We start from the raw sequence: 23527 nt of genomic DNA on the forward strand, positions 1-23527 counted from the left end.
TGTATCTTCACTCATGTTCATTCATAACCAAACTTACAAACTTAAACACAGAATAAAACAGTGCCTCAAAATAAGCAAGCAATATAAAAACTGATGTGTGATTTCATAGCAGCGCTACACAACAGATTCAAACTGGAAAATAAAATCCACCCTGAGGCTCCAAAGAAGTAGAAAATAGAAATGAAAATGCTTTAGGAGACAGGAGAAACAGAGTTCCAAGCGCCAGCCAAGTTCAAATCCACAGTAGTCACTGCCATTGTATCAAAATGCCACTGAAATATACCTAATTAGGCAAACACTGAAAAAAACAATAAATTGGATTTTCTCTCGGATTTCTTCAGTGCTATTTTCACAGAAGAATATAGCATCACATGGAATCTTACTTATTCCTGTAGGTCTGGTGATTTATTATCTTTTTCCCCACTTTGGAAAGACACAAGGCCAGTGTAAGCTCAGAGTATGACCTGATGGGTCATGAAGGTGAAGAACTGGGACTCTGTTCATGAAGCTGTCATGAGGTGTCGGAGTCCAGACACTGCCGAGAGCCGGAATAAACAAAGCCACGCATAGAGGCACATTTCCCCCGCAAATGCCTACAGCTCTTGCTGTGATCAATAAATTAGACAATTTTAAATGTTCTGGAATCTGCAGTCACTCTCTGCTTTCTGTCTTTTCTCTTTCAAGAGATATGTTCAATCCAGGGATCATGTGGGTGATCTACAAAATGCCTCACATTAAAAAGGAATCCCAGAGTCATAAAGATGAGACTGTCCATCTCAGATCCCTGAGGCTAACCCCACGTATCATCCAATGCCACATAGTGATGCAGCTTGTTCAAGCTCTCAGGCTGCACAAATAAGTGAAACCATATGATAATTGACTCTCTCTGCTTGTCTTATTTCACTCAGCATAATCTCTTCCAGTCCCGTCCATGTTGCTACAAAAGTTGGATGGCTGGTCTCTGTGCTGTTTACGAAATTTAGCTCCTTTTATACCTTCCATCATGGATATAAGGATACAGATGCATAGGAGCGGAGGAAGGTGGTCAGTGGCCATTGAAAGAATCAAACGAATGTTCAGTTATCCATACTGTGCTTCACACTGAGCGAACCACGAAGCCCATATGAACCAGATAATGCTGTAAGTTCTACAGAGTTGGTAGGTACAGACAGGATAAACCAAAGCCCCTTATAATCACCGCATAAAAGATATCCAGATCTATGTCGTGGGGATGCTAACTGTTGAGATCCTCCTGTGAGATGCCACAGGTTCCAGGGATTCTCTCCCACACCCTGGATCCTGGGTGAGCCTACAGAGTCCCCTGCATTGAATACAATGCCGTGTTCTCCTAATTGAGGAGGGAGCAGCACGGGAGCACACTGCCCTATTATTGCTATCACACTTCGGTCAAGCTGTTTCCTTGTCTGAATCCCACTGACTTTCATCTCCCCCAGCACCACATCTGACTCTCAGAAGCAAAATGACTGAAAGCATCAGGGGACATGAATCCTCCTCATTGGGGTAAATTCGGGGGAGTAGCGGTATAGGCCATGATACCTAGAGTGTGCGCCTGTGGCTGGAGATTTTTCATAGCTCCTAAGGGAGAAAGAGTGAACCCCAGCAGGTGTCTTCCAGGAGGGGGTAAGGGCCCCAGAGGACTGGAACTGTACTTCATTACATGGTTTTCCTTGCAGCCTCCCAGAGGCTAACACAGACCCCACTGCCTCCTGGCCTACCAGCCCATGGAAACCACAGAGACCACAGCTCCATGTGATGGGGCTAACAGTCAACGAGAGAGGGAGGGATTCTCACTGCCACACAAATACAGACACATAGACACACATGGCTCCAGGGCATCCAAAATCTGGAAGCCACTTAAAACAGCTATTTCAAGAGGAAAAGAGTTCCCTGGACTGTGGGAAATGGGCTAGTCATCTTCCTGGGAGGATGCCTTTGGGGTCCTGCCTCTCATAGGTCTGTCTCTTATGAACACTTATGAGCAGTGTGCACTGTTCACCACATTCACTGGCCCTCGTTTCATGGAGGAGGAGAATACCTGGGTCATAACAGCGCTGAGCTAGGAATCGGCAAAGCTGGTTCACATGGCATGACTCCCTTAGTCCTTGGGCTACTTCTTCACCAAAACTGAGGTCAAAGTCCTCACCACACAGCTCTGAGAGGGTCATTCGAGAGTCACGACTAAAGTAAAAGAATGTACATTTTAACATTATATTTTGTTCCTGTGGCTGCTATAAGGAATGAACACAAAGTCTGTGGTTTAAAGCAACAAAAATGTCTTCTCTCACAGTTGTAGAGGCCAGAAGTCTGAAGTCAGTACCACTAGACCCAAATCAACCTATCAGCAGGCTCTACTCCTTCCAGAAGCACTGGGGGTAAATCTGTTCCTTGCCTCTTCCAGCTTCTCTGTGTGGCACATCCCTCTGCCTCACTCTTACAAGGATTCTTGTGATTGGATTTAGGACCCACAGCGATAATCCAGAATAATCTCTTCATCTCAAAATCCTTAAATTAATCACATCTGCAAAGACCCTTTTTCCATTAAAATAACATTGACAGGTTTCAGGGATTAGGTTCTGATCTCTTCGGGGCCACCATTCAGCCCACTACACCCACCAATTACACTGAGTGTTCATGTACAACGCCTGCCCCACATTCTTTTCTTGTTCCTTATCATCTCAGCTAGAACAGAAATTCGTCAAGGATAAGATGTCTCCTACTCTGTAAGTCCCAAAAAGGCTTTTAACGTATTATGTACAGAATAAATGGCTATTTGTTCATTTAGAAAATAAAACCTCTGTTCTACTTAATTTTCCGTTCCTAACATGAGTATGCTGGTAAAAATTCTAACATAATGTCAAGTGCTTCATCTGTTATTTCTAAAATAGCCAGCCCGTCTGCTCCAAGTAGCTGGAGAAGAGAAAACCGCCGAGTACCTGGCCTAGAACGTCATCCATGCTGTACTGTTCATGAGAGTTTCAAATATCGCCAGAATCCAAAGACAGGAGGACCACTAGGTGTGAAAACTGCGATGAAATACAGACAAATGAGTGAGGAAATCCCGTAGCTCGATTCTTCTCAGTGTCAAGAACAGAAAAGCAGCAGGTAATCTGGAAGAACTTGAAGGAGGCTCAAGATGGGGGTAAACTCACTCAGGTTTTCAACAGCTATTTGCTGGGGATGTTCTATGTTTCAGACACTAGGGGCCCGGTGGTGAGTGGGTTAGATGAACAGCAAATAAATGTTACAAATTGAATGCGGATACACACCACGATGCAGGAAACATAATGAAGCAGGAAAGGGAGATGGTGGGGCTGGGGGAGGGGAGGCCCTCTGTGGCAGGGATGTTTAGTTCAGATATTTATGTGAAGGAGAGATGAGGTGACTGGTGATCAGGATCCACTACTTTTCTGCGCAGCTAGACCTTGTGTTGGAAAATGAAGAAATGCTAGAAAACAAACACAAACGAACAAAAACCCTAAGACGGTCATGTCAAAATGACCCAGTAGTCAGCCTGGAAGAATTTCCACCAATGAATTCTGAGACAACCTGACCAGCAAAATGGGCAATGATGGCCCTGGGTCATTACACACCAAATACGTATTTGTTTTCCGTTTTATGCCTTAAAAAATACATGAATCCATGGTAATACTCCCAACAGTGGGAGGAGAAGGAGGAGAAAAGTTCTTCTTTAACTGAAAAACACCAACTAATAACAAAAAAACTGTCATTTTACAAATGGCAAGATATTAACTGACTCAAGGTCATCAATAAATGCAAAATCCATTGGGTGAAAGCTTGAGAAGAAGACAATTATTCACGCGGACTCTTAATGTCACTCCAGAGATTACTTAATAAAGCAAAAAACATGGTACCACAAGGGAAAAATCTGGCAGCCGTGGGATTCTGGGCTTCCAAATGCGATGTTTTGGGGAAGACAACATCGTCTGTTCCTGCCAAATATGTTTAACCTGAATCTAGTGAAGAGGAAACCACCAGATAAAGTGAAATTGTGGGACAGTCAACACAGCATTTACTATAGTCTTGAAAAATGTCAACATTATGAAGAGAACACCTCCCACCCCTACTCCCAATCCCCCAGCATTCTAAACAGGTAAAGCCGTCATAATTTAAAGGAGACCAAAGGGATATGGCAACTAAATGGAATATATAATCTTTACTAGGATCCTGGATTTAAAAATACAACAAAAAGAACTTTTTAGGGACAACTAGAGAAGTGTGATATGGGCTGCCTACCAGATAACACTGTAATCATGCTCAAGTTGATAGTATAATAATGACAGGATGATACTATGCCTATGAAGGAGAATGTACTTGTTCTTCAGAGATAAATGTTGAAGGATTTAAGGGCATAGTGAATGTCTGCGAAGTACTCTCAGATGGTTCAGCAAAAGAAAAAAAAAAAATCTACCTAGGGGCTAAGAGGGAAGGAGGCAGAAAGATAAAGCAAAGGTGGCAAGTGTGAATTGGTGAGTCAAGAGGAGTAAGGGCATTCACAGTACTATCTTTCCAACTTGTTTTTGTAGGTCTGCATTTGTAAAAATGTTTAAAGGTGAAAGGACAGGGCGGAGTATTTCAGGACCAGGGGGGCAATGTGTGCCGATACAAACACAGTTGGGACGGCCCAGAAAAAGCAGAGCTCAATGTGGCCAGAAGGAAATGAATGAGAGGCAGCAGGAAGGCAGCTCATGGAAGACGGGGAAGGTGGCCACTGGAAGGCTCTGAGCAGAGGAGTGACTTACCCTGTAGAGATCCCTCAGAGAGCTGGCTGGAGCACAGACCTTAGCAAGGCAGAGGCTGAACTGAAGCATTAAGTTAGGAAGCTACTACAAACATCCAGGGAGAAGTGACAGCGGCTCAGACTAAGGGGGTATTAAAGAAGGAGTAAGCAGAGCAGACTGCAAAGAATCAACAGGACTTCCTGATGGAGGATATGTTCACATGCTGCCATATACACACACTAGGAAAAGGTGGGGGGTGGCAGGACAATTAAAGATGATTTTAACTCTGAACTTGGTTAGGATGGAGCCAAATACATATTTTATTTAAAGAGAAAAGAAAAAAATTCTGACACCACTCCTGGAAAAAAATGTTAGGTCACTTTGGTGTAACACCATCAAAGTTGTTTTGTTTTGTTTTGTTTTTAAGATTTTATTTATTTATTTGACACAGAGAGATCAAGTAGGCAGAGAGGCAGGCAGAGAGAGAGGGGGAGGCAGGCTCCCTGCCGAGCAGAGAGCCCAAGACGGGGCTCAATCCCAGGACCCTGAGATCACGAACTGAAGCAAAGGCAGAGGCTTAACCCACTGAGCCACCCAGGCGCCCCTCCACCAAAGTTTTTATTAACTGGATCACGTAATAATTCAACAGAGCATACTGTCATGGGAATAGCCATAAAAAGCCTAAGAAGCCATGAAATTTAGCTCATCTCCTATTCACTCGAGATCATTAGTACACTTATCCCAGTTTCATAATATCTCATCATTCACTGTCATGTTGGAATAGGCAATATTTTTCATACAAGGGTTGGGTTCTGTAGCTCAGTTTCAATACTGTGTTTCCCAGAACAATATGAAGCTAATAATAATAAAATAGAACACTCATCTTGGAACTTTTCACAAATGCTGCCTAATTAATTCTCACAACATCTCCAAGAAGTATTATTATCCTCATGTTACTGCCGGAGAAACTTGAGAATGTTTTAATTCCGCATTTGTATTCACTTACTGAGACACCTTTGTATTATCATCACCATCTTCTGCTTTCAAGGAAAATCGCAACTTCATTCTCTGATCAACAGGGTGGGTGTTAATGGCTGCAGCAACATTTTAAGTACAGGAAATGGGTTTTTAAAAAAACGATGTGAAATCTCTTTTTTCTAGTCTAAAAGCAATACAGAAACTAAAGAAAATATAGAGCCAAACCGCCACTTCCTCAGCCACACACACACACACACACACACACAGAGCAAAGTAATTTCTTCATCTGCCCCAAGATGACTTCGTAAATAAGAGATAGCCGCTAAAACTCCCAAGAGTATCTTCTGAATATTAACATTTATATTCTAAATATATTCTAAAGCCAAAATTTAAAAAGTTGTTCCCACCCAGTACTTGGTCTAGAAAGACCGTAATAATGACTGCTCCTGAATGGTAGGGTCACACAAACATTTAATGGGGAATGCCACAGAGCAAGTCCTGGCTCCCTGCACGTTGCTGGGGGTGGCGGGGGGGGGGGGCTCCTTCTTCAAGCCTGAGGAGGTGTGGCTTCTAGTAGAGCTCCAAGGGCCTAGGACCCTCAGAGCAATGGGGAGAGGCTGTCAGCCCCCAGGCAAAGCAGGCCAGTTTGGCTGAGGGAACCCAGCAGAGACTGCTCAGGTTAGAGCAGCAGAAGGTAACAGAGCGGGGCGCCTGGGTGGCTCGGTGGATTGGGCCTCTGCCTTCGGCTCGGGTCATGTTCTCGGTCCTGGGATCAAGCCCCGCATCAAGCTCCTTGCTCGGCAGAGAGCCTGCTTCCCCCTCTCTCCCTCTGCCTGCCTCTCTGCCTGCTTGTGATCTCTGTCTGTCAAATATATAAATAAAATCTTTATTAAAAAAAAAAAAGAAGAAGGTAACAGAGCTGCTGGGATGCACAGACTGACTATCAAGTGAAACCAATTTAACCCTCATTGCACGATCTAGGCTCTGTCTGAAATCAATTTTTTATACAGAGGGGAAAAAAGGGCACCCCAACTCAAAACATACTCCCCAGTTCCATAACCACACTCTCAACAGAGGACTGAAAAATGTACTTATGTAGTGACCCAAGCAGAAAAACTCCAAATGGAGTGATGAAATCAACTCTCCTGTGAATAGAATATTCTTTTTTTTTTTTACAGATTTTATTTATTTATTGGACAGAGAGAGAGATCACAAGTAGGCAGAGAGGCAGGCAGAGAGAGAGGAGGAAGCAGGCTCCCCGCTGAGCAGAGAGCCCGATGTGGGGCTCGATCCCAGCCACCCTGGGATCATGACCTGAGCCGAAGGCAGAGGCTTAACCCACTGAGCCACCCAGGCGCCCCAAGAATATTCTAATCAGAAGGCAAATTTCACATGACTGCTGACCCCAGGGTATTGAAGGAGAACATAGACAGTTCACCTCCACGCCGCTGAGTGAGAATGCGGGCTCTCTCACCAGATGCTTTAGTTTGAACCCCATCAGGCCGCCTTCTTGACACAGGTAGGTGGGTATAATTTGTTGCCCACACTTGGAAGGGTTTGAAAGTCAGGGAACGCCTTTCAAGAACCACCCTGGGAGAACAGGCATAAATAGAACAGAACCAGGGCAAACCAAGATGTGTGTTGACCGCATGTGACTTTGTTTCTCTGTGCCTCCATTTTCCCATCTGTAGAATGACAACAGCAGCCTTGCCTCCTAGGCACATTGTGACAACTGCATGAACTCATCTCTGTGAGGGACGAAGAGCAGCCCTGGGTGTGCAGCAAGCTCCTGACAAGTGAGAACTAAGATAACAGTGAGGCAAGTAGCTAAGTTAGTCATGTTGGCCTCTCAACCAAGTCCTTAAACCGGAGAGCAGAGCACATGAAAACATAAACACTTAACTAAAACCTGAGAATCATCATGACAGAAACAAATGCCCTGGAAGGCCGCCCTGGGGGTGGCACAGGCAGATGCCTGCAAATGCACGAGCACAGGTTAGGAAAGGACGCATGCGTTCCCAGGACGCCAGTGAACTTGAGAGTTCTGCCTGCTGTCTGACCTCAAAGGACTTAGTGCCTTAGGCTCAGTAACTTTGTAACAGGTAAGTTTACAGTATCAGTTTAAAAATGAAATGAAATGAAATAAAATAATGGGTTCTAGAAAAAGAAACTCAAAGGAAAACTCCCAAAGCATCTTTCTGCAGTAAGCTTATTAATCACCCTTCCCCGTTCCCGCACATGAGTCTACTCCCAAGCTATTCCCTCTTGGACTACCTCATACACATCACCTCATTCTTGTCTCTTCGGATTCTTAAAAGCAACAGAAGCTTCCAGGAGGTGGCAGAGGCAGAAAGTGGGGTGGGGCCCAGGGAAGTGCCTAACCAGCCAGTCCACACACCCTCTGCCCCCCTCTGATGCCAGCCTTCCCCATCTCTACCCAGACCCACCCCACGGGAACAGCAGAGCGTTCATGATCCAGTTCAGCTTTGCTTAGCGGAGCCGGTCCTCAGACTGTGTGCACTAAACAGAGTCAGTTCTACATAGCAATTCTGAAATAAAATTCAAGTATGCATAAGGCAATTCATTAAACCCATCACATTCACAAAAGCACAGGAACTGGAATCCATACAGGACAAAAAAAATGCCATCTCGTACCAGCTTCTTCCGATTTGCTCAATGTTCTCCATTAAGTTAAAGTGGAGAAACCAAAATTAAAAAGAAATGGTCCTGCTCATACTATCAAGTCAATGAAACAAGAAGGGTTTAGCCTTCATGTGACTTCCTTATGCTTCCAGGTTCCCCAGGTAAAGGAGACACAAAATCATAACATACAACCATGTATTGGGTAAATACTTGTTATGTCTCCCCCTCACCATGGCCACAAATGAAGGGCATTCAGGAAGCTGTGAAGCCAGGAACACTCCCAGCAGCAACAGGAAAAATGGACAAGCTTTTAGCAAAATGAAATTAGGTGACATTGGCCCCTGATGCCCTCTTTTATGACAGTATCATCTACCTTCCCTTTGAGTGATGAATCCTCTTTGGTGTGGGATCTAACACGACTTCGAGATCGTTTTCTCAGTCCCTCACTAGAGTGAGGTTCAGTCTCTGATATACTCTGGGGTTCACCTCTCTTTGATAATGCCGGTCTACTCTGGCCTTGAACCTTACTTCATTTGTAACTGATACCTGGTCAGTTTTTACATGCTGATAGCTATCATTTAGTATTTATGAAAAAATCAAAATGTATGCCCTACCTCTCCCAAGTGTCAACACCATTCTCAAAGTGCACATACTAGGGACACCTGGGTGGCTCAGTGGGTTAAGCCTCTGCCTTCAGTTCAGGCCATGATCTCAGGGTCCTAGGATTGAACCCTCCATCGGGCTCTCTGCTCTGCTCTGCTTCTCCTTTCTCTCTGCCAGCCTCTCTGCCTGCTTGTGATCTCTCTCTCTGTCAAATAAATAAATAAAATCTTTTTTTAAAAAGTGCACATACTATAGAAACATAGGCCATGTTTTGAGGACAGGTTAAAAACATCAGCACAGCCTTGAGCCCCAAGGATAATGGTCATTCCTCCAGTAGTACATATTTAAGGAGACTCTACGATGTGTGTCAGGCACTATTTTAGACTTTGCAGATACATCTGTGAAGAAAAAGAGACAAAACACATTGTCCTTGTGGGATGTGTAGCACAGCGGCGATGTTCTTCTTGGAAACGAGTCCTGAGTCCTACCAGCATTGTGGCCTGTGTGACTGTAGTCACAGCTGATGTAGGGCGATGGGGGTTCGGGGGAATCTAAGAAATGGAATATGTGCTTCGTTGCCGACTCTAGTAGAGCTGACTGTGTGACTATGACCTGAGACTCTAGGAAACAAATGGAGAGGTAAACTAAGGATGGAAGAAGTCCAACAGGAGGAGTGTACTAAGTGCCATGGAAGTGCCAAGGGAGGCTGTCCACCAAGAAGCTGGGGCATGAAATGGAGACACAGAAGAACATGCTCAGTCACAACAGAAATGCAGCTGCTGAGTAAAGGCAGCCAGCCACCAGCTACTTTCTGAGTCCCTACTGAGGGCAAGGCAGGCTAAGTGCCAAGAAAGACATGGAGAATGTAAAATGAGGCAGCTTCCCTTAGAATCTTGTTACATGATCAGAGTCGAGATTAGGAGCAGACACGGGTCATATTCAAATTGCTCATGAGGCACTGACGTCATCATTATATGACCAGACACTCAACTGTCACCAATTTATGAAATACTGAGGATTATGGAATTCCTGAATCGCTCTGATTGGCTCAGATGGGGAAAAGGGAAGGCATGCAGAAATTCCAGTTAAGGTTTTTAAGATGTTTCCGGTCATGTTTGTACTAATAAACCAGTATTTGGGCCATATATATATATATATGTATATATATATATATATTTTAGCTCATTGACAAATTGTGTATTTTGGATCTCTCTCCAGACCTGCATCCAGCAGCACGAAACTGAAGGTTTAATGAGGCAGCCCACTGCCCATGAGCCCACAGCCCCTCAAACTACCTTGTGGTCTCCATGCAACGGTGCAAGGTTCCGCTCCCAAGATGGACTAAGCTCAACTTAAACTTCATTTAGCATCAGAGTTGCCCTAGAATCTGCAGATGTCTTGTTTCTGGGCAACCTTCAGGAAGCCTGAGCTGGAACACTAACTCCCGTCTCAGCATAGTCTGCCTCCAGGGCTTTACTATGAAAGGAACAGAATCTTCCATTGCCATATTTAGAAACTGTGTGTCAGCACCTCAAAAGGGCACATACACTGTGAACGCTCCCCACCACCACTCTCCCCCTAGACATGCAAACACTACTCATAAAAAAAGAACAGAGAAGAAACCTGATCCATCATAATCAAGGAAAGAAAAATCCGTGCAGCGTTACAATAAATCCTGTTTGGTGGTAACAGCATGAACATATTTGGAATCTCTCCATTCATACAAGACTATTATTTGGGGGCACACCATGAAGGATGCCCAGTCCCAAGCTGACAACCAGGTATCACAACCTAGAGATATCTCCGGGCGTTCAAGGTCAGTCTCGGGGTGACGACTTTCCTCCCTCCCAAACTCTGCTCTCTTGAGGTCCATTCATTTACTGCTAGAAATCTCAGTGCCCATCATTTAGTTGATGATCATCAACTAAATGATGATGCCCATCATTTAGTCACTGATCATTGGTGACTTTCTTTCATCAACTTTTCTGACCAAGACTGCTAACTATTGAGCCAACTCATTTTCCCGAATACAAGTAAGCTGTACTTTGAGCCTTTTTTGTCCATAGGTGCAGTCAGAACGGTAGATGCTGGGCGTGCCATATGAATAGAACTGATGTGTGCCATCTTCATGTCTGGTAGTTCACCACCTCCCATGTCCCTTCCCATTTCACCAGCTGGAAGCTGATGCCCAGGGCAAACTTGACAGCATGTGCTAAAGAGCCCCCTGGATCCCTAAAACACCATGTGGAGCAGTGAGTCTCTCATGCTCTTGGTCTGGGAGTGAGAATGTGAGTCATTCTCTATTTGGTGGTTCATGTGTGAGCTGTGATTTAACTAATACATCTTCTCCTTCCAATCTGCTCATTTATTCATTCTTTGATAAACACTTCTGAAACACTTAATACATTCCAGGCATTGAGAGAAGCACCAGGGAAATAAAAATGACAAAGAGAGGTCACAGGTCTACCTAAACCAGATAATTAAAATTCAATATAAATGATCTCAGAGCACTATGTATCTTAAGTTAGTCACAGTGGAAAAATACGAGACTTCATTCTGAATCCTTGGCTAGCAAAGCAGGTTTATCTCTATGTGTATTAGCGTCCTCACCTGTAAACAGAAGCATTATCCCTTTCCGTCTTACAATGGTGGATTACATTGAATGAGATCAAGTATATGAAAGCATTTAGTCAACTATAAAGTACTTTGCACATGTGAATTAAATTCATGGCACTGGTCCTAATCCAGGACTTGGTACTCATGAAGTATTGTACCAGCATCCTCATTGGAGTTTCCACCTGAAATCCCATCCGTTCTTAATACCCATTAAGGGTATTAAGGGTAAAGTTTCACTTTTCTTAGTCTGAGCTCGCATGGGTCCTCTCCTGATTCAGAACTCTGGAATGCTTACAAAATGGAAGTCAAACTTTTTAGCTCAGTTTTAATGCTCCCAAATTAATTTTTAAGTCCATATCAAGCTCTTTACAACTCCTGGTTCTCTTCTCTTTTATCCATCTTAAGTTCCAGCTACACATGGCATGCCTAAAGAGTACCACACTTGCATACCTCCTTCATTGTTTTATGTTCTGCCTGCTTTTGTCCTTTACCACCATCTCTCCTCCCACTGAAACACCAAGATTTTTCAAGGTCCAGTTCAATTATCACCAGGTCCAATACACCTTTCTCCAAAAGCACTCTTTCAAGCTCCTCCTCTTCCATACTGCCAACAGCATTCATCTCAGACTCTTTTCTCCCCTCCTACTGATAGCACCTGCATTTTGAATAGCTTATTGTCTTGAAAAAGGAAAAAGAAAAGGGAATGTGAGCATTTAATGAAGACATGTTACACTGAAGAAAAAATTCAGAAGAGAGTCCAATTACTTTCAGTTGGATCACCAAAAGGAGACAAATTATAAGCTCAGGAAAATTCTCTGGATTGTCAGAAAACTATTCCCATGCTTTAGGATCTATTATATTCAGAGAGCATATATTATATGCTTTATGAAAGCTATTACATGGAACTTTAATGTTGAAAGTCACTTTTACAATAAATATAATCCTATCAGCAGAAGAGTAGAACCAAAGTTCAAAGTCATTAATTCATTTCCCCAGTCAATTCTTCTTCACAAATTTTTAGTTCAGTCTTATTTTAGAAAATAAGAGAAACAAATAGGTTAAACTGACCCAGTGATAGGCAATGGCCATGAATTTTTTTTTAATTCATTTGAGTATGTGCAGAAAAAGGTATTCAGTAACAAAAAATAATTTCAGTCACTCTTTCCATCAACTGAGAATTTCATTCCACTTTCTCTCTTAGGATTAAAAAAAAAGGTTGGGGGGTGGTGGCTGGGTACTGCAGAGGATACGTGTATCCTCTAATTAAGTATGGAGAGACCCACTCTAACCAGACACTGAATTCATGAAAATATTAATAGAGCATAGGTATTACACATACAATGTGAACAGTACTTTCTACCGTGAATTCTTCTAACAAACTGGGCTAAAACATAAGTAGAGCTCCTGGGAGATCTTTCTTGAAAGAAAAGAGAAGAATAATTTACATCAGCCTGTGAATGAGAAGGCGGAGATGTAGTAGGGAGTTCTAAAAGAGATGAACATTTCTAATCCTTTTAGACATTTTAAACATTTTGTCCTGTAAATAACAGGATGGATATAAAATAATTTCTGGCAACCCACATTACAATACTTTAATTTGAATTGGGAAATACGTTCTAGAAACTGTAATAAGTTGTACTGTAAGAGACAGGTCAAAATTTGTCCAGTTCAGCAGATCGTCTCCTAAGAAAGGGAGAGGAAAAACTACCATACACACAGGAGTTAAACAACTAATCACCAGGCGTGAAGTGAAATATAGTTAAGATGAGCTAACTGGGAGAAGCACCGTACATTTTCCAGGTGTTCCCGTAAATCACCAAGCAAACAACTCAGTCAGTCTTCCTTACTCTGTTGCCTTGCTCTGTTAACACTAAGATGACAGTCGGAAAGGACGGTGAATTGTGTATTGCAGAGTCACAGGTGTTCCAATATATGTTGTGGGGTCTGGGGGGAGGGAAGGCAGAGACAAAGCAGCCACAGGCCGGGCCGGCACTGGAGCGCGCTTACCTCCAGAAGTGGAAAGCGAAGAGAGGACTACAGGGGCTGCCTGGGCTGGATGGGGTTGGACTCAGGCTCCTTGGAGTGAGACTGAAAGTTAAAATAATGTCATTCCAATTGGGGAAATGATGGCAGTAAAAATAGCAATGCTCATTTAAGGGACTGTGCTCCCTTTAGGCCAGAATCACTGTGGCATGCCTATCAATACTCCGAGGTAATCAGCTCACCACTTGCCATTTTCCAGCTCTGAAATAGAGAACAAGGGCAATGCTTCCTTCGGAAACTGACAGCCTCAAAGCTACCGCTGCCATTTGCATTTATGCCTTTTCTTTGTCACAGAGCAACTTAGCAGGTACCTTCTGTGATGTCTGCAAAGAAAATCTAGTCCTCTTTTACTCAGTATATTCTGATCAACAATCAATGGTAGATCAGTAGAACTAGAGGGAAGTAGTTATCAGACTTCAGAATTCAAGTTAAATACTATAGTTTTTAAAAAGGCAAAGCGGCAAACATTTCCAAATAGGAAGATATGTTTTTAAGTGCTTTGCAGTGAAAAACACCCAGCATCATTTTCTGTAATTCTCAAGGGCAAGGGTAAAAACTGTTTCTTACATTTATAATAGGTAATGTGAAAATTTCTTACACATATTACTATAAATTATTTTACTTTCTAGAGAGGTTTTTTTTGAATTTCATCTGTCAAAGGACCATTATAATCCCCACCCCCACCAATCTATCCAAACCATCCAGTCCATTCACCAGCCAGATCTCAAATATTCATCACAGGGTGGTGAGCCTACATTGCCTTTATCTTTTTTCCTTTTGTCCTCCTATATTTCCTTTTTTAGGGAAGAGATATAACTTAAATTTGTCAAATATCCCACTCAAAAATTTTGCCAATGGATTTATCAAAGTATGAATCTAATGCTTGTCAATTCCCAATTATTTTTACACGCCAAAAACAAAATTAGAAATAGCCAGGTACTCTGGTAACAACTCTTTGGCTGAAGTGAGCAGGAGAAATTCCCACGACAGTGCAATGAGATTCTTTAAGAATGTTCCTCTCTACTGGCCATGACCCTACACCGTACCTGGATGTTTGCCTATCTTCGAGAAGGGGTCCTGGATTGGAGCTGTATGTTGTCTGATTCCAGCTGGTTGTGCCCTTTACTGAACAGAGAAATGGCAACGGTGGCTAAAATCAGAGTTGGGCTTATCAAATTCTCAGTTCCGTCCTTGTTTCCCATTATATGGATAATTGAGATGTGGCTGTATTTGTCTTAAACTGAAAGATAAAATTATTGTTCCAAATGCTCCCACTTATTAATAATGTCTCCACAAAGTTTTTTGTTTTTTGTTTTAATCTTTTAAAACCATTTTCCGGTTTGGCGCCACTACTTAGTAAAACTAAGGAACGGATTTCCTTATACATTCAGAGCACGTTCAAAAGCCACCGCTCTTAAACATGCTGTACTTGAACTTAGCAGCTCATTGGAAAACTCTCAGGAATGTCTACTGATACAGACATTATTTAACCTCAGTACAATCTTATCTGTCCCTTTGGGTCCAAAAATAGGCATACATAAGCACTGAAACCACACCATGGTGCCAAGCTGAGACAGGGATCATATGTGCTCTCAAGTGTCTATTTCTATCCTTAAACCAATTTCTACCCATATATTGAAAAAAAAGAAAAAGAAAAAAAGCAACTTACTTCCTCAGAAACTGTAAAGCCACGTATATGCTATCTATACATCAGAAATTTCTGAATAAATTAATGATCCATTAACTTCTGAAATACTTATGCATCTGGTTATCTCATATCCAGAAATCCAGAAAAGTGATTCCTGTTATTGCTAAGTCAGATGGAAAAGTCTGAATTGTATCTACAGAGCATAAAACATGCTGGTGTCATAGCCCATGGCCGCAGTGCCTACAGGACACTCTCTCCTCAAAGGGAAATAGTATTGTCTGTGGAAGAAAGTTCAAGAACCACTCCATGTAGCTGGTGTGTTATAAGGTCCCCAAATAATTAAAATAATATACATATTAAATCTGCTTTTAATAAAATCAGTAATTTTTAAGACCCCCCCCCATTAGAATATTTCTCTGCAGTGGTTAGAAAATGAATTTACTCAGAGACTGCAGAATTTGCTTTCTCCATGAATGAATGTAAAATTAACTATGTCTATCTAAGAGGGATTTTACGTTTCAAGGTAAGCAAAAGGTTCACAGTAAATTTTATGCTAACACTACAGTGACATTTAATAGTGATCCCTAGTCTACCATGTCAAGCTCCCTGAATGGAGGAGTAATCGATTTTAAATGTGCAGTAACATTCAGAGGCTAGACCCTGGGGGTGTGACCTGATTCAACACAAAATCCAGGGAACCCCCCCGGGTTTAGCTGATCCATACGCACTGGGTCATCATTGACAAAGTCATAAAATCTGTGGCCTACCTCAAACTCTCACATTATGGGTAGAACATTTGATACAACTGAGCTTGTGGAGTAAGAAGTTCCTTTCAAGTGTGTCCTCTTAAAGTGGACAAGATGCTAAAAACAAAAGAACAAGGCATAATGTGGAAGGATGTATACTACTAAGTCTGAAAAAAACCGAGAAAGTGGAACAACCAGAAACAGAGGTGAAATAATGCTGGGGTTCATACCCTGGGTCTTGAGCATAAAAACACTGGCATCTGAGCTGTGCATTTCCAGAATGCCAAAGAGAGGTGCCTTAAGTAGAAGAATGAGTGCATGCCACTGGATGTGCCGTGAGGACGGTGAGGGCTGAACGCTAGGGTAGAGTTAGAGAAGGGGACAGGGCAATGGGCAATGGGTAAATATGGCTTGTATGTCCATTATGAAAAATGCCACAACTAGCAAGAGGGTTCTAAGAGCCCTCTAACTTTTTCTAAGCAAGTACTGACTAAAAAGTATTCACATCACTTCAGAAATGTAGTGTTTTTATTAGTTTATTATTAACAAAGTAATAATTTTCCTCATATGATGCATATCCAGGATTTAAGAGGAATAATCAATACTTGGAACTGGGCACAGCACTCTCTTCCTGCAGGTTCTCCCTGGAAGTAATCCAGCACAAAATGACTGGGATTGTATGAATTTCAGCTAAAATGTAATTTTCTATCTTCACTGGAAGTTAGAAAAAGGGGTATCTCTCTTTCCCTACCAGATTTACATGTGACTGTTTATTATTTTCGGCGTGCCAAGCACAAACTAACTCACAGTTCCTGCATCTTTGACTAACAGATTTAAAATAAAAATTTGCTGACACTTCCTGCATCACAGATGTTTAACTTCTGCGCCACAAATGAGATGTGGGCATTTTCACGGGGCGACATCAAATCAGAAGGCAGTCAGATGAGTTAACGGGTTAAAAAAAAAAAAAAAACAGCTAAGCAAACACAGATCCTCAACTAGGTAAACACTGCATATGCAGTGGCTGGAGACTGCAGAGAGGACTCCAAATGCACTCCAGTTCATTAATATTCTGTTGCACAAATAAAACATGGATCACATCTAATGAACGTTACAAATAACCCTTCTCTTGTACTCTAATCCATTGTCACGTCTCCTGTTATTCAATGCAGACAGAGGCCTTTCTTGAGAAAAAGGCAGCATGGGGATAAACAAACAGTGAGAGAGGAGAAAAAGACAGCTACACCACGGCCTGCTGAGGCATTCTTTCACAATGAGCTGTTAAGATGTTTCCAGCACTGAGGTTTAGTAACTTTACATATGCAGCCACGCTTCTCCAGACTGCAGTGCAAAATGCAGGGTCTGGCTCTCCCCCTCCGCTGAAAACCAAAAGCCATGCATTTAAGACATGTTCCTCCACCTCACACTGCGGTGCTCTGAGGCTGGCAGTACAAACAAATCCTAAAGAGCTATTGGTTGCAGGAAAGCGGAGTACCATGCAGAAAGCATTAAAATATTAAAGACAGAGAATACTTACTCCAAGGTCAGCCCCGGAATCTGCAGCCTTTCCCGCTGGGCTTTCATGCTTGTTGTATGTTACCACACTGTATTGTAACCATGACACACATTCCCTGCCAGCGTCCCGGTGATGACAGAAAGCCAAAACGAACCTCTAGAAAGGACTGGACTAACAATCTCTCTAGGGGGAGGGGGATCCTGCAAGTTTGGGTCCTTCCACCTCTAGCAGTAATCAAGAGATGTCAGCCGCCTTCCTCAGGTTAACAGCGGAGCACACTGCACTGCTTTCGTTAAGGGAATGAGGCTTTCAGCTCTGCATATCAAGTAATTGGTTTCTGATTTTTTTTTTTTTAAACAAAGTCGCTCCACTCACAGACCCAGTTTTCACCTCAGTGAAATGAGAAGTCCTTTCATCATACAGGCTGGAAAAAAATATATATATAAAGCAACAGTATCATACTTGGGAAAGAGTTTATCTCAGCCAACCTCAACTATTTCCCACCTCCCAGGGATGCTCTCGAATAGAATCGGGCCACCGGGAGAAGTTCCGTTGACTCTTCCTTTGGTGGAGTTAACAAAATCACTCAGGTGCCACAAGAAAGACACGGGGAATGGTGCCGAATGAAAACAATTAGATTTTTTCTCTATATAAGGCAATCATCAGAAAGAGGAATAAACTAACTGCATTAATTTGGGGGATGTTGAACTCTGATGTGAAGCAAACCCTTGTATGAACAGGCAAAACCCTACGATGGGAAATACCAACTGGAAATGAAAGAGATAGGAGCTTGTGTTTTTATTTTTTGAAAAGTGATTTTTAAGAACACCATGCTACATACTTTACAAAAGCAATCAAATATGAAGAAGGAAGCAAAGGGAGAATGTACATTTTGGAAGCCAGAAAGTTTCATCCTGTATATATTCAAATAACACAATTTTGCACAGTACTCCTAACTGGGGACTAAGTGTACTTTCATTGTTGTGTATGAAGAACATATCTGACTCATTTCTTCTGATACATTTTAAAATGTTTTAAAATTCAGTAACCACCGGTCTGCTGAGAAGTACTTGATCAAATTAAATTTTATTTTATTTTAGCAAGAATTCTGACTCTCAAGCATTGCTGCTGGTCCACACAGCCAATCTGTGATCAAACAACCGTGTTTGAGTAGTTACATTTAAAAACTATGAAGTCGGGGCACTTGGGTGGCTCGGTGGGATAAAAGCCTCTGCCTTCGGCTCAGGTCATGATCTCAGGGTCCTGGGATCGAGCCCCACGTGGGCTCTCAGCTCATCAGGGAGCTTGCTTCCTCCTCTCTGTCTGCCTTCTTGTCTGCCTACTTGTGATCTCCGTCTGTCAAATAAATAAGATCTTTAAAAAAGACAAAAAACAAAAAACAAAAAAAACCTATGAAGTCAAATTTCATCATTTCACAGACAAAAAAACTGAGAGCACACAACTGGTGACAGTGCTAGGGTTAGATGCTGGTGTATTTATTCCCCTATCCCAAAGGCCTTCACTTGCAGGGGTACCATGTGCAGTTGTTCAGGTTGTGCCCTTCACAAAGGGGCTGGGGGTGGGGGACTGTGAAGCCTGAAGTCCAGCTTGCTTCCCACCCTGCCAAACCTGCTGTATGGCTCTGGGCTGCTTCCACAACCTCCACCTCCTCCCACCCCCCCGCATTTTAAACAAAAATATCCTCAGCTTTGCATCCATCTAGAGGGTCACCTGTTTCTAATTGTACCAAGGTTCGTGTGGGTAGAGAAGATTCATAAAATATTTCCAGAACCCTTCTCTAACCCCTAACCCGCCAACATGCTCCAAGGTATTTGTTAACTAGGTAACGACGTCTCCTACTGTGTGGGCTTACAGAAAACTAACCATATCGACTTCTCAGTGGTAGCAAATCCATACCAGGAACATAGACATTGTGTAGTGATCATAGGGAGGCCATTTTAACTAATATGAAAAGTATAACAATAAGAAATGATAAAGATATAGTAGAAGGGGGATCAACTTTGTTCAGTAAAGTTAGGGAAAGCATGAAAGGAAGCATGGCAAAAGTAGGGTTATGATTTAAAAAAAAAAAAAAGAAAAAAAGGAAAGAAAGAATTCCACTCTGCCTCCCCAAAAGCTAAATTTTCTAAACTTTTTATTTTCTGAAAATAATCTACTTTAAGAATCACATTAGAGGGGTGCCTGGGTGGCTTAATCATTAAGCGTCTGCCTTCAGCTCAGGTAGTGATCCCAGGGTCCTGGGATCGAGCCCCACATCAGGCTCCCTGCTCAGCGGGAAGCCTGCTTCTCCGTCTCCCACGCCCCCTGCTTACATTCCCTCTCTCATTGTCTCTCTCCGTGAAATGAATAAGTGAAATCTTAAAAAAAAAAAAAAAATCACATTAGAACTTTATTCAAAAGACTTCTCTACACAGACCTTAAGTGAATTTTAGTTCCACATTGTCAATGGACAACCAAATAATTTCCCTTGAATTTCTTTTTAATACTCTTATTTTAAAATATCCAATACCCAACTCCCCATCCTCCTCTCTGTGCCAAATAAATTTCCATGCAATGTAAAAATATCCAGACTCTCACCATTCTTTCCCCCTGAACCACTCTGATCCAAGGAATGTCCTGCCTGGCTGGATGATTAGAATTTTCTTCTCACTGATCTCTCCACTGCCTCCCTGGCACTCTCTATGCTTTGTTGGATACACAAATTCCAGAGTGATTTTTTCCAGAATATCACTCCTGTGTTCAAAACACTCCAACAGTTTCTCTCTCACTCTAAGTAAGGCCTAAAAATTCTAGGAAACGTAGCCGAAAAGCCCCAGAAAATCGAGCATGAATAGGAATGACAATGGTAATGTACTAGAACACACCTGAAGTTTAATGCCATGAGTTCAAGGAGAGAATGGAGAAAGGAGGTAAGAAAAGAGTGAAGAAGGGAAGAGGGAGGGAGGGAAGGAAGGGAAGGAAGGAATGAAGGACAGATGGAAAGAAGGAGAGGGAAGGAGGAGGGAGGGAACCAGCCAGTCAGGGCACCCTTTGGAAGATGCTAGGGAACTACCCCATTCATTGTGAAAACTGGAAAAGGAAAAAAAAAAAAAAATTACCACTTATCCTGATTTCCCTATGGACTACACTTCATGGATAAGAAAATGCTTCTCTTTATTCCAACAGGTAAATAGAGAAAGAGTGCTCCAATTACAGTACCATTTCTCAAACTCTAATAAATGATTGGATCTAAGCCATGATCATGATGACTGAGTGTTCTGTGCCTCTTGGTGCAACATCTATGATGTAATCCTACTGAAAAAGCCACACCACCACAGAATACAATCAAGCTTCTATATCAAAGTGTCGATTACAGTATACACAGGGACAGAGAGACGTGGTCTGCAAAAGCTCGACCGGAAAAAGTAAAAACCACAACAAATGACCTGGTATCTTAAACCAAAATGTTCAAGTGGGGACGTGAAAGAGATGGAGGGGTTAAATAAGAATGGAGAGACAAATCCATTAATGGCAGCCTATGAACCTGTGTGGGTCCTGATACCAAACACACACATAATCAAATACTTGGAAATAATCAGTGTAACAGACACACACACTGACTGGGTATGTGGTAATATTAACTATTTTAAGAGAATATTGGGATCAGGATCACTTTTCATTTCTCATCTTTCAGAGACACATAAAAATATTTATAGGTTAAATAAAGTATGCTTTGCTTCAAAATAATCTAGGGAGGGAGAGTAAGATATAATATTAATTAGTAAAAGTAGTGTTACCAATCTGGGTAATGGGCATATGAAGAGTTTGCTACACTGTTCTCTGCAGTACCTGCCTGCAATTTAGCATAATGAAAAAACTGGAGAGTCTCACCATGCCCACAAAGCTCCATGTGACATGTACACCCCCACCCTTCCTGGCCTCTGTCCTTGAACTCCACTCCTCACTGTCCTTCTGGCACCCCAAAACCACTCCCATCTCACGGCCTCTGCACTGACTGCTCTGTCTGCCACCAACTCTTGTTCCCTGAGTCATCCAAACATCCCATGGAGTGGCTTTTACAACCTTGCTGACCAGGCTTGGAGTTGCAAGCATCCCTTCCACCAACTGTTTCCTTCTCTTTCTGATGTGTTTCTCTTCTCGGCACCTGTGACTTGAGACATATTTTAAATTCATTTACTGTCTCTCCTCTACAGGACTGTGGGCTCCAAGAAGTAAGTGTGTTCTAACTCCAGTGCCAAGAAACAGTCCATTCAGATATTTAATAAATGTCTGCTGACATTAAAATACACTATGAAGAGGTGCCTGGGTGGCTCAGTGTGTTAAAGCCTCTGCCTTCGGCTCAGGGTCCTGGGATCAAGCCCCGCATCGGGCTCTCTGCTCAGCAGGGAGCCTGCTTCCTCCTCTCTCTCTGCTTGCCTCTCTGCCTACTTGTGATCTCTGTCTGTCAAATAAATAAATAAATAAAAATCTTTTTAAAAAATTAAAATACACTATGAAGATGAAGTAATTGAAACAGTATGGTACTAGCACAAAAACAGACACACAGATGAAGAGAACAGAACAGAGAGCCCAAAAATAAAACCCATGCTTATATGGTTAATTAATCTAAGACCAAAGAGGCAAAAATATGCAGTGGGGAAAAGACAAGTCTCTCCAACAAATGCTGCCAGGAACACCGGATAGCAACATGCACAAGAATGAAACAGGATGAGTTTCTATCTCCAAACATGAACATAAATTCAAAATCAATGAAGACCTAAATATGAGACCAGAAATCATAAAATCCCTAGAAGAAAACGATGACAGTAATTTCTTTGACACTGGCTTGGCAACATTTTTCTAGATATATTTCCTCAGGCAAGGGCAACCAAAGCAAAATCAAGCTATTGGGATTAACCAAAAGATTTGGACGGTGAAAGAAACCATTAACAAAATAAAAAGGCAACCTACTGAACATGAGAAAAAATTTGCAAATGATATATGTGATAAGGGAAAATAACTCATACAACAAAGAATCTGATTAAAAATATGGGCAGAGGGCGCCTGGGTGGCTCAGTGGGTTAAGCCGCTGCCTTCGGCTCAGGTCATGATCTCAGGGTCCTGGAATCGAGTCCCGCGTCGGGCTCTCTGCTCTCCAAGGAGCCTGCTTCCTCCTCTCTCTCTCTCTGCCTGCCTCTCTGCCTACTTGTAATCTCTGTCAAATAAATAAATAAAATCTTAAAAAAAAAAATGGGCAGAGGAGGGGCGCCTGGGTGGCTCAGTCAGTTAAGGGTCTGCTTTCCGATCAGGTCATGATCCCCAGGTCCTGGGATCGAGCCCCACATCAGGAGGTTCCTTGCTCAGTAGGGAGCCTGCTTCTCCCTCTGTTCCCTCACTCCCCCTGCTTGTGCACATGCACATGGACTCTCTGACACATAAATAAAAACTTTTTTAAAAAATGCAGTGTGTATGTCTGTGTTCATACACACATACACTCAGGAATATTAATCAGCCAAAAAAAAGCACGAGATCTTGCCATTTTCAAAAACATGGATTGGCTTAGAGGATACAAGCTAGGTGAAATAATACAAAGAAAGACAAATGCCATATGATTTCATTCATAGGTGAAATTTAAGGAATAGATGGAAAAACAAGAGAAAAACAAAACAAAACAAAATCTTAAATACAGAGAACTGGTAATGGCCAAAGAGGGAGTTGGTGTGGGGTGGGCAAAAATGATAAAGGGGATTAAGAGCAGACGTATCTTGATGAGCAGTGCACAATGTACAGAGTCATTGAATTGCTACATTGTACATGTGAAACTAATATAACACTGTATGTTAACTATACCTCAATAAAAAAAGGAAAAAAAATCTGAAAAATGAATGAATGAGTCTCCCCATATCGGTACAATTAGCAACTAAGGGCACTCACCCTCCTTCTTCTTACAAGGACAGCTCTTCACAGTGTTTGA

General features: G+C 42.3%; 1 protein-coding gene across 5 annotated transcripts in view; it reads right to left on the minus strand.

Moving 5' to 3' along the window:
* MAST4 (microtubule associated serine/threonine kinase family member 4) overlaps positions 1-23527 on the minus strand; it is a 553319-nt gene that overhangs the window by 194349 nt on the left and 335443 nt on the right. The window contains exons 1-2 of one of the 5 annotated variants that reach the window (XM_044267826.1): positions 17575-17664; positions 13608-13688 (exon numbers count right to left, since the gene is read on the minus strand). The exons of the other annotated variants lie outside the window; for them this stretch is intronic. Coding sequence (XP_044123761.1) covers positions 13608-13688; positions 17575-17621 — 128 coding nt within the window. The 5' untranslated portion in view covers positions 17622-17664. Of the gene's footprint in view, positions 1-13607; positions 13689-17574; positions 17665-23527 lie in introns of those variants that run through there. 5 annotated transcript variants of the gene reach the window in all.

This window comes from Neovison vison, chromosome 1, assembly GCF_020171115.1.
Source record: "Neovison vison isolate M4711 chromosome 1, ASM_NN_V1, whole genome shotgun sequence".
Classification (NCBI taxonomy): domain Eukaryota; kingdom Metazoa; phylum Chordata; class Mammalia; order Carnivora; family Mustelidae; genus Neogale; species Neogale vison.